We start from the raw sequence: 13,529 nt of genomic DNA, 5'->3' as shown, positions 1-13,529 counted from the left end.
TTTAACCTTCTTGGGGTGCAGACTGTTGGTGTGGCCACACTCCTTCTTGAGGCAGTTGACAGTGGGGGAGGGGGTGCAGGCGGCCATAACACTTGTGGCAGATCGTCTTGTCACACTTGTACTTCTTGTCACACCTGTACCCCGGGGTGAGCTGGCGAGGGAGGGCCCAATGATGCCACCCCGCAGGCGGAGTCCGGAGCGCTGCGGGACACTGTCTGAGTGTCGTAGTCCGAGAGGGCGTGGCCATCCTCCCGCTGTTTGCCCGCAAACATTAGTCACCGCAGCTCAGGCGGGATGCCCTCCTTGTCTTGGGTTTTAGCCTTGACGTTCTCGGTGGTGTCACTGGGCTCATGGTCAAGGTCTACCCCGAGATCGGCATCTCTGCGTCGGCTGCGGAGGCCTCACAACGCCCCAGCCCACGCACTCCGCCCGCGCCATGGAGAAGAGAGTAAGCAACTTCTGTATTTCTCTTCTCGGGTGTTTATCTCATTTAATGCTCTTTTTAGCCATTAGGGGGGAAGAGCCATTATTCTCCCCGTTTTTCAGGTGAGGAAACAGATTTGATGTCGTAACAACGTGGTTGTGTACCTTGTGCAGGTAGATCTCCGCTGAGTTGGAGAGTCGGAATCTGATCCCGTGACACGTGAGAGCTCGTCATCACAAGCCTCCCGGAGATGAGTGTTGAAGGTGTTTCACAACTGATGTGACAAAGGAGAAATACATGTAAGTTTTTGCATGAATTAAGTGTATGTACACACACACACACACACACACATACACAAAATAGAAATTACATGGAACACAACTTACAGACAAAAACCCAAAACTCCAAGTGTTCAGTCGTCTAGAAATTTTTTGGAAACACCACATGTCCCTCACAGTTAGGCATATTACGGACTCAAATTAATGGGAGAGAAAACTATTTAACTTCATTTAATCCGCTTTTCCTCAAACTGACTTAAATCTGGAACCATTTTGGGGGGAAGTCTCCTAAGATAATTATATCCCATGGAAGTCTCTTGAGGACGCGCTCCCCTTTTGAGAACAAAGCCTGAGAAGTACAAGGTCATAACACAGTAACAGACTCCAGGCGATGGATCAATGCGCGGTTACTGAGCACCTCCAACAGACTCATCGCTGTGTGGAAGGCCATTCAGGGCCAGTGGAAACAGAGAGTAAGTCACGGGCGATCTAGATGTCAAGGGATTTAAACCAGCGGCAAAAGATGATAATTAGGCCCTGGCTGGTGTAGCTCAGTGGATTGAGCGCGGGCTGCGAACCAAAGTGTCGCAGGTTTGATTCCCAGTCAGGGCACATGCCTGGGTTGCAGGCCATGACCCCAGCAACTGCACATTGATGTTTCTCTCTCTTTCTCTTTCTCCCTCCCTTCCCTCTCTAAAAATAAATAAGTAAAATCTTAAAAAAAGACGATGATTAAGACTTTATGTCAACCTGATAATTATCCATTTTACTACTGTGCAGTACATTAAAATAGTCTCTACTTCCAGCTCCGTGGTGGATACTAAGATGAGTAAAACCAGCTCCTGCTTTCAAGGAACTTACCGGCTAGAAACGAGGAGTTCAGGGAAGAGGGAATGACAGTGAGTTGAAAACAAGGAAAGATTTTTTGAAGAGGGCAGGCAGTATTTGGTCCGAAGAAGTTACCTTAAAATTTTTTTTTCATTATTCTTAATAAATACAAATGTTAAACTTCCATGTGACTAAAAAGCATAATAGAAAAGGGATCGCTGTCCAGAATATATAAAGATCTCCTATGAATAAATAATAAAAAGCCAGAAAAAACCCCAGCAGGAAAATATAGGGCGGATAGGGCAGGCAATCATACTCAATATAGTTGAATACTCATTGGCCAATAAACATTTAAAAATATGCCCAACCTCGCTAATTATCTGGGAAAGAAATAAAAACAAGATGAATATTCTGTATCCAACTGATTAGAAAAGATTTAAAAACGGGTGGTTGCCGTTGTTAGGAAAGGCTCCAAGAATTGGGTCCTCTCAGAAATAGTTGGTGTAGTGTAACGTGATGAGGTAATTTTGAGAGCGATTTGCTGGTACCTATCAAATTTTTCCATCGCCAGTCCCTGGTGATCCAGTTTTTCCACTTCCAACAATCTATCCCAAAGAAACTGCTAAAGCTGTGCATAAAGATGTGCATTTGCAGGAAATTGTTTGCATCACAAAACGTTTCAAAAGCCCATCGTGACTGAAGAGGCACAGTTAAAATGTATTGGGGTGCATCCCTTCAATAAAATTCTCCGCAGTGGCTGCACGGTAGGCGCTGGCTGTCCCTGCACAGAGAGTTCTCCGAGACGGTGGGAAGCTCAAGTTGCACAACAACATGTATTATGTGTTTCCTCTTGCACTAAAATGTGTGTGTGTGTGTGTCCCTCTCTGGACACACAAGCATTTGCGTGGATATAAGAATGCAAGAATGAAAGGGGTGCCTCGTAACTATAATCGCCAGTTACCTTTGGGGTGCGGAGGGGAACTGAGGATTAGGATGGGTGGGGATTTTACTCTCTGCACTCACGTCTGTTTTAATCAGTTTTCCCAGAAAATATCTATTGTTGCAGTATTTATGCACTTTTAAAAATAAAGGACATGACCTGGCTGGCGTAGCTCAGTGGATTGAGCTCCGGCTGAGAACCAAAGTGTTGTAGGTTTGATTCCCAGTCAGGGCACATGCCTGGGTTGCAGGCCACGGCCCCCAGCAACCGCACATTGATGTTTCTCTCTCTCTTTCTCCCTCCCTTCCCTCTCTAAAAATAAATAAATAAAATCTTTAAAAAAGTAAATAAAAATAAAGGAAATGAGAGGTATTCAGAACAGAGTAGAAAGAACAGGAGTCCAAACCGAGATGGATGAGCTCATTTGCATGGGAAGGCGAGGCATCCCTCCGGGGCTGGTGAGAGGCGGGGATTAAAGTTTAGAGAGAAACAGGCCAGACGAAAGGGAAGCGACCCTTGGAGCGAGAACCAGTGTCCAGGTTTCTCGCTCCAGCCTCCACGCGGGTGAAGTGCAGTAAGGCCATGGACCTCTTAAGGCTAGAAAAGGCCGTAAGACCACAAAACGGCCACGGGTTAGGGCCGAACTGGGACATACTTCCCAGCAAACGGCTGAAAATTCTCCCTCATTGTGTTGAGTTCATTGAAGGTTGAGTCTCCGTTGCTCGTACTGTGATTGCTGGACCTCTCCGAGGAGGTCAGGATTCCAGGATTCGCCTCTCCCGCCCACAGCAGAAGTCTAGCAGCTGAGTACAGAAAGGGCTGCCTGAGTCCCCTGGGTTAGCACGAAGCCAGGTGGGCCTCGCAGGTGTTCTGAGTTTCACGGAATTCTCTCCATTGCAGAACCGTTTGCAGGAGGAGCTTACATAGATCTAATAATCGAAAAGAACTTTGGGAGCTCCTCCCTCTCTCCCTAAAATCCCACTTCCTCACCCAGGCCAAACGACCCCTGGTCATCTCCTCCCAGCGAAACCCCTGGGGCCCACCGTGTCCCTGTTTGACCCCGTCACCGAGGCAAGCTGTCACGGGATGTTCCCACAGGCCACAGAGGCTGCTGCAGGCACGCCTGTGGGCCTTTGCTCCTGACAGCAACCCATGCATCTGGGAAAGGGGGCGGTTTCTTTGCTAACCCTACTTCCCACCCGCTTCTCTCAGTCCCCAGGGCATAGCAGAGGGCAGACTTTTTCTTAAGAGTCACCAAGGGTTGGGATTCCTTTGGGAAGGGAATTTCGGGGCAGGGGAGGGAAATTGTGACCAGCCCACGTTGTTAGGGCGTGTGCTCCAGGCCACTGGGGGCACAAGGGTCACAGGAATTCTGATTGTCCTCCTCCCGCACCTACTCTGGTTGGCCCTGCCACTTGCTCCCCAGAGAGAACATTCATTGTTCTTAAAGCTCAGTTCAACTGCTGAAAGGTTTGGTGAGAAAAAATGGAGACGAGTCAATGAACTCCTTTGTGCCTGTTTCCTCTTCTGTACACTGTGAAGCGTGAGAGAACAGCTACCACCGTGAGGGCTAGTGTACATGTGAAGTGAGTGACCACATGTAAAGTGTTTGGGGCCACCTCACACCGCTCTGGGTGCGTGAGAGTTAACACATCTCCATTACCTGACACCGCAGTGGGGGCCTCTCGGCACGGTGGGAAATTGATGCTTTTTCTCTAATAACTTCTATCTGTTGGCTTGGGATCCTTTTTTCTAAACTGGTGAGCCTTTGTACTAGACTCAGTCATCCCACATAGATTGTCTCCAGCTTACCATGGCATAGGGCCGGAGTTCTCCCACTGTGAGTGGTGGGATCTAACACTCTTATTTAGGGCCTAGTACATGCTCTGTTCCTGAATGCATGCATGTGCATGCACACATGAGTATTTAGAGCAAGGATAGAAACCCCTTCTCTCAAAGGTGCATACAGTTTTTAATAAGAGCACACATGATGCACATGTTTGATTAAGAGTCTGAGACGAGAGCCCCGGCTGGTATAGCTCAGTGGATTGAGCTCGGGCTGCAAACCAAAGTGTCCCAGGTTCGATTCCCAGTCAGGGTATACGCTGGGATTGCGGGCCATGACCCCCAGCAACTGCACATTGATGTTTCTCTCTCTCTCTCTCTCTCTCTCTCTATCTCCCTCCTTTCCCTCTCTAAAATTAAATAAATAAAATCTTAAAAAAAAAAAGAGTCTGAGACAAGACAGGGTCAGCGGAATGCTGGCTGTGGGCAGAGGTGGGAAGAATCCGGCCATGAAGATCCAGCGTGGCTCGACGATGCCATGCGTGGCATGTGTAGTATTGACTGAGAAACCTATCTTGCAGAAATGCATACTAGAGAGAAAGGCTAGGTTCCATTTTTTTAATCTTATCCCTTCACATTTAAAAATACTGAAACGTATCACATCTTGCAGGCACAGAGCGAGGCTAGCTGTGTTGAGCAAAGACAGGGCAGCCTGTGAAGCTTGGGGGGCGGGAATCAAATATTGCACACATCGAGAGGAGGCCAGTTTTACAGAGTGGTCTAGCCGAAGGGTGATCCAGGCAACAGCACACTCGGTAGCTTTAAAGTGACTTCAACTTTACTCGTAGTCGAAGTTCTGCTTTGGGAATGCAAGCTCTGTGGACAGACAGCCGTAACACACACACTTGTGACAGGGCGGATTTACAGCTTTTTGGAGAAGTTAGAGCACCCAGTGGAAGAAGGAAGTGCGCACGACCCTCCCGGCAGTGTGGGAGAGGAGGAGGTGCCGTGGTCAGCCAAGCAGAAAACCAGGAAGGACCTGAACCTGCCCTACCCTGGGCCGGAAGCCTTTCATTCACCATCAGTGTGATGTATTCCCGGGGCCGTACAACAGTGTCCTGTTTGCTTTTCTGCACGAGGAAACAACTGGAGCACATGATCTCCCGTGGCCTTTGTCTCTCCCAGGATCTTAAGAATCTGCCCGTGATGACAGTCATTCTTAATTCTCCTAAACATCGCATTGTCACTGTCTGCGTCTGAACAGGGCTGATAAAGGGGTCTGAGCTGGTCTGACTGCTCTGGGGTCCTTAAGCTGATGAGGAAGCCGATTGAAACTGGAGTACCTACCAAGACGCTGCAAGGCACAGCCCTTCACGCACGCAACCAACATAGCCACTTCCCTCCCATATTCCAGGCACTGCACCAGGCCCCGGGAATGCAGATGCCACGCAGTCTGCCCGGAGAAGCCTTCTCAGTGGAGAAGGGAGCAGTCGGAAATCGACCACTGGACGCCCGTCCCAAAGCACAGGGCAGCGCCTAGGCCGGGCAGCTGCACCAGCCCCGGGCGCCTTGAGGCGGAGCAGTAGGTGGGGCTCAGAGTAGTATCTATCTCATTTCTAAGCGAGGCCAGAGGATCGTAATCGCTTCCCTTGACTGACTGGCACAGGGGTGCCCTTTTCCAACTAGCCAGACAGATGTTTCTATTTTAGGGAGTCCCTGACCCGTGCCCGTTGAGTCTGCCTTTTTTTTTTTTTATAGACAGAAATGCCCATGAGGGAAGAACTTGTGGGATTTCGGACGTGGGAGAAGCCCCTCAAAAGGGGCAGCGTCCCGTAAAGGGCAGCCCAAAGGGGCTGAACCGCTTTCCGTTTGGGGGAGGAAGACTCTGGCTGGAAGGGTCCCGGAGGGTGCGCGTCTGGGGTAATTCCAGAGCTTTTTCGCCTTGCCTGATGTGGCAACAAGGAGAGATTTGTTCGTTTTATTTATTTATTTTTCAATTTAAAAGATTTTCCTTTATTCCTCCCCCGCCCTCCTTGGCCACTCCGGTTAGGGTTTTCCATCTGACTCATAATTCCTTCCGAAAGTGGAGTGGCATTCATAAAAGTGGTGATTGGGGGGCGGGGGCGGGGAGCCCCGGGGCGCCTTCACTACCTGCATTCCCACCGAGGCCGGCGCGCGCGGCGGCCCGGGTGGGGAACCCGGCCTGCGCCCGGGACCGCGGCGGCGACGAGCGCAGCACCAGCGGCCGGGGCCGGGTGACCGCGCGGCGGGGCAGCGGGTGCGGAGGGTCTGCGGCGGGCAGCGCTGCAGCGGCCTCGGCACCGCCCGCGGGCGCGAGTGTGCGCGGGAGTGGAGGCCGGCGTGGGGGCCACGGGGGGCGTGCGCGCGGGAGGCGGAGCGGGGCTCGCCCCTCGCCGGCGCCTGCCGCCCCGCCGCTGCTCGCTCTCCGGCCGCCGCCAGCACCCCGGGCCCCCACGGCCCTGGCTCCGGGCAGGGAAGGGAGAAAGTGAGACTCGGTGTCATCAGCATCCTTTGTCAGGAGGCAGGAAACTGGAATCCAGCGGCGGCGAGCGGCAGCTGGGCGGTCACATCTGGGAATGCAAAGCTGACCCCCTCCCCCTCCCCCGCCGCCTCCTCCCTCACCCAGGATCACTTCCGAAGCCACTTCGCCTTCAGCCCCTGCCTCGGCCAGAGGTTTCATTTTTAACTGAGTATTTAAGAAAGCTGGAAGCGTGCGAGGGGGTGGGGTGGGTGGAAATAGCGGCTGCCTCTTTTCCAGGGGTGGATTTCATGGGGATGTGTTCAAGGCAAGAGCGAATTCAGAAGGATATCGACGTCGTGATCCAGAAGTCCAGAGCCGAGAAGGACTGCCTGTTTGCAGGTGAGTTCTCGCCGCTCCGAGCCTCGGACCCTGCGCCTGCTCCCCAGTCGCCCGCCGCCCCCTTCCCAGTTGGCAGACCGCGACGTGTGTGGCCGGGGGTGGGGGTGGGTCGCACGTCCCCCTTCCGGGGCTCGTTTGGCAACAGCTGCTGCGGCGAGAGCCGGAGCCCACAGGGGGAGGGGGCGCCAGCCGGTCCCGTTCCCCCCCTCCCCCCAGTCTGGGGCAGCCGGCAGCCTCGCGGGCAGAACCCGGGTGGCCGGGCCGGCCGGGGGCCTCGGTTGTATTTTGAGCCCCCCACCCCCACCCACCCCACCGTGCACTCCCGGAGCGCCCGAGCCCGCCGCCGGGCTTTCAGCGGCAGCGACCGAGCGGGGCGGCGGGACCCGGCGGATTTGCGCAACGGGCTGAGCGGCGGCGGTGGCCGGGAACCGAGCCCGCTGCGCTGCGCCGCGCTGGCCGGCTGCGCCGAGGCCCCGCGGGCAGCGTCGGGCCGACCTCCGGCCCCTGCGGGTCCGCCCGGCCCCCTCCGCCCGGCAGCGCGTGGTCCCGGGCGCGCGCGACGCCCGGCCTGCCCGCGTCCCCTCCCCGCGCTCGGTCGCCTCGCGTCCATCTTGCTCCCCCGGGAGAGGGATCGCGCGCGGCTTTCGCAGCCTCCAGCGCGGCGGGGGCCGCTTCCGGCCGCCCTGGCGGGGCTGTTCCCGCCGTTGCCATGGCGCCCGGCACTTGTTGCGGGGGGCGGCCTCCCGCGGCGGTCGCGCGGGGCATCCCTTCCCACGCGCCAGGGGTCCCCGCGGCTCCCCAGCCCGCGCCTCCCGGCGGCGGCGCGGGCGCCCGGCTCCGCCAGCCCGGGGCCCCAGCCCTGACTCGGGGAGAAGACCCACCCCGGGGCCAGCTCGTAACACGACTTTTCTGTCTCAGATTTCAGATACTCCGACTCCACCTTTACCTTCACCTACGTCGGCGGCCCCAAAAGGTATTTGTTTAGAGTTGCTTCATTTCCTGTTCACACGCTGGCGTTTCCTTTGTTCTTAGTACGGTCCGCGTTTGGGGTTTTTTTTTTCTTCTTTTCTTTTTCTTTTCCTCTTGTTTCTGCCCTTCAACCACATCCCAAGCCTGAGGTCCTCGGTTTTAAAAAGCAGAGGAGACAGGAATATATTCGAGCCAAGCATTTCTAAGATCAGGCCCCAGGCAGGGAGCAGAGCTGCACTCTTCACGTTGACGCTGTAGTTTGCTCTTCGGGCCTTTGGGGGTGGACACGGCCGGGCGGGTGCAGAACCTGAGCACGGGTGTGTGCAGTGTGAGATGCATCAGATGCCCCACAGTCCACACACAGTCGGGCCACAGGGAACGCTTTTCCCGGTGAGCTGCTGCTCCATCTTTTCTAAGGTTGACATAAACACACGGCCTGCCAGTTCTCCATACTTTTTTTTTTTTTTTTTTTTTGAAGGAGTGGTGTTTTTCGTTTTCCCTTTTAGTTGCAGGAGAGCGTTGGGAAGTTACTTCCAGCTGGAGCGGAGGGCTCCTTTCTTGAGGGGGAAGAATGATGTGCACACATTAATACTAAATTGTTGGCAGTGTGAAAGGAGTCCAAATGCAGTTTTGTATTGAGGAGGTAGCCTTAAAGGGAAAGGTGGCCGCTGGAACATGCCTTGCTGTCTTCACTGGTTAAGTTAGGATGCTCTCCCCGTTGGCCCCCCCTTTCCGGACACCGGGGCCTAAAACTGAAAGAGCTGTGGTCCCAAGCGTGAGAGCCCTGTCTCCAAGGGTGAGAGCACTGTCTCCCAGGCCTCTCCTTGCTGCGAGGACTTGGTGTTCAGTGTCGTTGACCGCATTCCAAAATACCTCTTAGCTGATGGAAACAAGTGCGAACCTACAGATTGCAGGAGACGCTTTCTTCTGTGAGCACATCTTTTAAAAAACTTGGAATTAATGTGAATCTTTAAAGCGCTTAGGGTCTGGGTTGCAATCTACATCTGAAAACCAGAAGGAGCTTTAGTTAAAATAGCCCTTCGGTTTCTCGTAGGTGCAGCACGTCTAAGCTTCAGGATTGGGGTGTGTGTGTGTGTGTGTGTGTTTTGTCTTTTTATCATGTAGTTTTTTTGTTTTTACTTTTTATTGGATTTATGGGGGGTGACATTGGTTAATGAAATTATATAGGTTTCAGGTGTACAATTCTATAGTCCATCATCAGTATATTGTATTGTGTGTTCACTACCCCACGCAGGGTTCCGATATTGATTTGATTTACTCGTTGAAAATATAACCTATTGTATGTACTTATTGGGAGAGAATAAAATGACAGTACTTTTTAATTTACCATCAGCTTTGTAATTATGGATAAAAAGAGTAATTAATTTAGAGAAGATTCAACTAAATTAACACCGCTCCTCCACTTATTATCCAGAGGATGTTGGTGTATGACTAATGTCTTCTTAGGTTATGTTACCAGTTAAAATACAAGCATGCTTCGGATACGCTGTGGGTTTGGTTCCCAGTCACCGAGATAAAGCGAATATCGCAATAAAGCTAATCACAGGGATACTGTGGTTTCCCGGTGCAAATAAAAGTTACGTTCACACTATACCGTAGCCTAAGTAAGTGTGCAACAGCATTATGTCTAAAAACACAAAGTATCTGCCTTAATTTAAAAATTACCTGGCTGCTACAAAGATATTAACTGTCATCTGAGCCTTCAGCAAAGCCCTTATTCCTTTGTTGGTGGAGGGCCTTACTTTCCAATCTGCAAAAATTGCAAGATCTGGGAGTGCAGGGAGCCTAGGCACACCTACACACCGTGTGTTGAAGACACTCCCTGGGCGAGCGAGCCGGTCTGTAGTCTTATGTAGAATGGCTATTCATCCGGGGAGCCGTGTGGGCTGGGAAGACGCAGGGTGCGCTTTTCAGCTCCCGAGGTTTATCATTTTCGGGAAGATGCCCGAGCTCGTGTGGCCTCGGTTTGCTTGTCTGTACAGCGAGGGAAGCGCTGCTGTTAAAGTGGGAGATGTTCGCCTTCCTGCGCAGTCCCGGGAAGGGCCCCGGGGTCCTTCTGCCCCGGACCGAAACCCCCGGGGCGCGGGCTCCTCGGGCGGAGAGGCCTGGGAAAGGGGAAAACTAATCAGGGCCGCCGCCCGGGACCCGACGGCTTCGTCTTCTCAGAAGCCGGTTCTGCAGGGCAGTTCGGGGTTCAAAGGTGGTTCAGGTGCCCCAGTATCCGTCCTTCTAACCGTGACCCATTTAGGGGTTCCTAACAGAGAAGGCACTTTTCCCCCTGAAAATAAAAATATAAAAAAATACTGCTTAACTCCATGCGCGTCCATACTTACAGTGCAGTCCTCATTGAGCTGTGCCCTTACAGTACTCTTGCTCTCTTTTTACTTCATGTGCTCGTCGACTTAAAGTATTCAGTTCCCAGTGCCGGGTCCGGTAAATTGGACTTCACCACGGAAGGGATTTTAGGGTGAGGTCGTCCGTGTTTGTCTTGCATTGTCTTTGACTTTCATTTCATCTAAACCATTGAGAACGCACGTCAAGAATAATTTCCAACTCCAGTTGTATGTTGATAAAACTGAATATACCATTGCTTTTCGGACACTCTCCAAGAATGAGTTGCACTTTGTTCTAAAGGCAGGGATTGATCTTAACATATTCCTATTAAAAAAATATCTTGAGGTTTTTTTTTTTTTTTACGTGTTGTCTTTTGTGTTTCTGTGGGTTCCGAGGGGATGCCAGGAGGTGACAGTGCCGGGCCTGGCCGGTGGCCTGGGCCATGGGCCTTTGGAGCGGCGGTTGTCGGTCTGTTCCGACTTCAGGAGGAGGGAGAGGGAGCAGACGGTCAGCTGGAGAACCGGGTTCGTGGAGTTCTCCCTCAGGGGAAGGCTCATGGAATTATTTTATTCTCACCTTGGGACGTGCAAAGCAAGGCTCTGCGTTTAAGGACTGTGCCCAGGCTGGCTCAGCGAGAGGAGGGGTAGCTGTCTGGCGGGGCCTGCTCGGGCTGGCTGGAGACCCGAGCTCTTTCCTCTGCCTGCGTGTCCCTGGCCTCTGAGCACGGACAGAGGCCCCTTCCCATCAAAAAGCGAGGCAGGTGCTTTCTTGAGGGTGGCGTTGCAGTGTCATTGGACTGAGAAACAGCGGGATGAGAAAGGGAGTGTTAAGTGTTATGAGTCTGATGATTAGCACCATCCACATGTGCTTGAGAGCGTGTATGCGTGTCTGGCGAGACGGGTTCATCTCAGCAATGGTCGTTGTAACACCTCTGATGCCTGGGCTCCTCGGAGCTGCCAGGGGCCAGGGCCTGCCGTGGGCTCCCGCCCGGGGCTGCCTCCCGGTTTCAGGGGTGTGCCGAGACCTATAAGCTGGGGCCCTCAGCTGTACGTGGTTTGTGAGTTTAGGCAAACGTTGTTCCTTCCCTGTGCTGTCATGCTGGTGGTCTCCGGCCTTGTCCTTTGTCCCTTGTTGTTGGCCTTAAACTCCTTGAGGCCGCAAAGGTTAGGGCTTCTGGTCCTTCGTCTCACCTCCAGGGAGACCTGCAGTTACTGAGGGAAGAAACTAAAGGGGTCGAGTGGGTGGGGACAGCTACTGGGAGATGGGAAATGGGCTGAGTCTCTGGGGACGGGGAGAACAGGAGGAACCCCCCGCCCCCGCACCCACTGCCTGCCTGCCCGGCCCCCGCACCCCACTGGCCTGGCCTGCCCCGGCCCAGGCCCTGTGGACTTCATACACAAATGGTGATTGATTGTTTATTGTAGGAAGAAATAGAGAAAGAGATGAACCAAAAAGACGATTTCTCCATCTTTCATTAATGTTTAGAATTTGTTCTCTCAGAATTTTTGTCCGTCTCCGTGCATATAAGATGCGTGTGCCCAGATACTATATGATGTCACTCACGCGTGGACTCTCATGGACAGACTGAACTAACGAGGGAACTGGGACAGGCCCACAGGTGGACAGCAGGCTGACAGCTAGTGGGGGTGGGGAGGTGATGGGGTGGGAGTTTGAGCAAAAAGGAAAAAGGACTCATGGACACGGACAACAGTGTGGTGATTGCTGGGGGGAAGGAGGTATAAGGGGGCTAAATGGCACTGGGGAAAATGCAATAAAGATTAAATTTAAAAAAAGATATTTGTGCCTAAAGACCATATTATATTCTTTTGAGCTCTCACAACTCGTCATCCAAGAATACAACAATGTCTTTTTTTTGGACAGGCTAGGAGAATAAAGACATGTTTATTAAATTGGGAGTTTTTCCAGTCTAGGCATGTGACTCCGTGTAAGGAATCTGATACTTGTGTTAGACATGGTTCATACGTTAGGAATCTAATAGTGGGCAGGTGTCCTGAGTTGCCAGCACAGGCGCCCCCCTGACCGCAGGAAAAGACAGCCTTTCCCGTGGCCGGGGGAAGGGGGCATGGTTTGAAGTGCGCCGTTGCTCTAGGGGAGCCGGTGTTCACCCAACTGTTCAGGAGCATGGACTGGGTCACAATGGTGCTGCGACTCTACGGCCCCTTGCATTTCGGATGTGCACACTGAGGTCTGCCACCTCCTCCCGCCCCTGGGCCTTTGCACGTGCTGTCTGGAGCACCACCTGCACCCTGCATGCCCCCTCCCCATCTCACTCCTAGTCTGCCTGCCCCGCCCAGACCGCCCTGAGCCCGGTTCCCCTCTGAGAAGCCTTGCCTGGTAGCCTGTCCCCTGCCCAGCACCACCAGGTGTTTCTAAAGCTGTATCGCTAGCACCCGTTCTCGTAGTATCTGTCTGAAGGTGGAGGCAGGGCCCTCCTGCTCAGTGCGGTGTGCCCAGCGGTGGCTCTCGGCCTCTCACACTGCGTTTGCTCAGTAAGTAGATGTTGGCCGAATTACTAAATCAGTGGATTACAGAAGTTGCCTCTGCCGGAGTTGCGAGCCCTGTTCTCTGGGTCACACGCTCACATGACTTCTGGGGGCAGACAGACAGTGCCGTTGTGTAGGATCATAGTTGTGGGAACTGCGGCAGACTGGAGAGTTTGGATTTGAAAAATTTTTAGTTCAGTTTTAAAAAGTGAACAGCGCTCTGGTGATCGAGTAGATTTTGCAGGGGGCGGCGGGGGGGGGGGGGGGCGGGCGTGAGGGATAATCCCTGGCATGTAATTTCTTCCTCCTGGGAGGGAGGCCATGAGAACCCGTCTGCCTGGTTGCCAAGTGCACTTGCTTTCCTCGACTCTCGGAAAGGAGAAGTGGGCTCGCCTGCAGGGGCGGGGGGGGGGGTGAGAGGTCGTCCCCCCAATACCCCCCCCCCCCATCCTCCCAAAAAGAGTCATCAGCTGTCATTAGGAAAGAAGTACCTGCTCGTTCTAGAAGTCTGGATGTAGACAGTTACTTTGAAACCATGAAGTGCTCCTCAAGGTTTCAGAATGAA

The 13,529-nt window shown here is 53.1% G+C and overlaps 1 protein-coding gene across 2 annotated transcripts in view; it reads left to right on the top strand.

The window, feature by feature from the left end:
* Positions 1–517: 517 nt before the first annotated feature.
* Positions 518–13,529, top strand: part of PARP8 (poly(ADP-ribose) polymerase family member 8) — a 150,420-nt gene continuing 137,408 nt past the window's right edge. Inside the window, exons 1-3 of one of the 2 annotated variants that reach the window (XM_036020161.1) lie at positions 518–546; positions 7,035–7,136; positions 8,055–8,109. In XM_036020161.1, the coding sequence (XP_035876054.1) occupies positions 7,046–7,136; positions 8,055–8,109 (146 nt within the window). In that variant the 5' untranslated portion in view covers positions 518–546; positions 7,035–7,045. Of the gene's footprint in view, positions 547–6,385; positions 6,950–7,034; positions 7,137–8,054; positions 8,110–13,529 lie in introns of those variants that run through there. The other variant, XM_028513755.2, reaches the window with a different exon arrangement.

This window comes from Phyllostomus discolor, chromosome 3 (assembly GCF_004126475.2).
Source record: "Phyllostomus discolor isolate MPI-MPIP mPhyDis1 chromosome 3, mPhyDis1.pri.v3, whole genome shotgun sequence".
Lineage (NCBI taxonomy): Eukaryota > Metazoa > Chordata > Mammalia > Chiroptera > Phyllostomidae > Phyllostomus > Phyllostomus discolor.
This window is presented reverse-complemented; position numbering and strand designations above follow the sequence as displayed.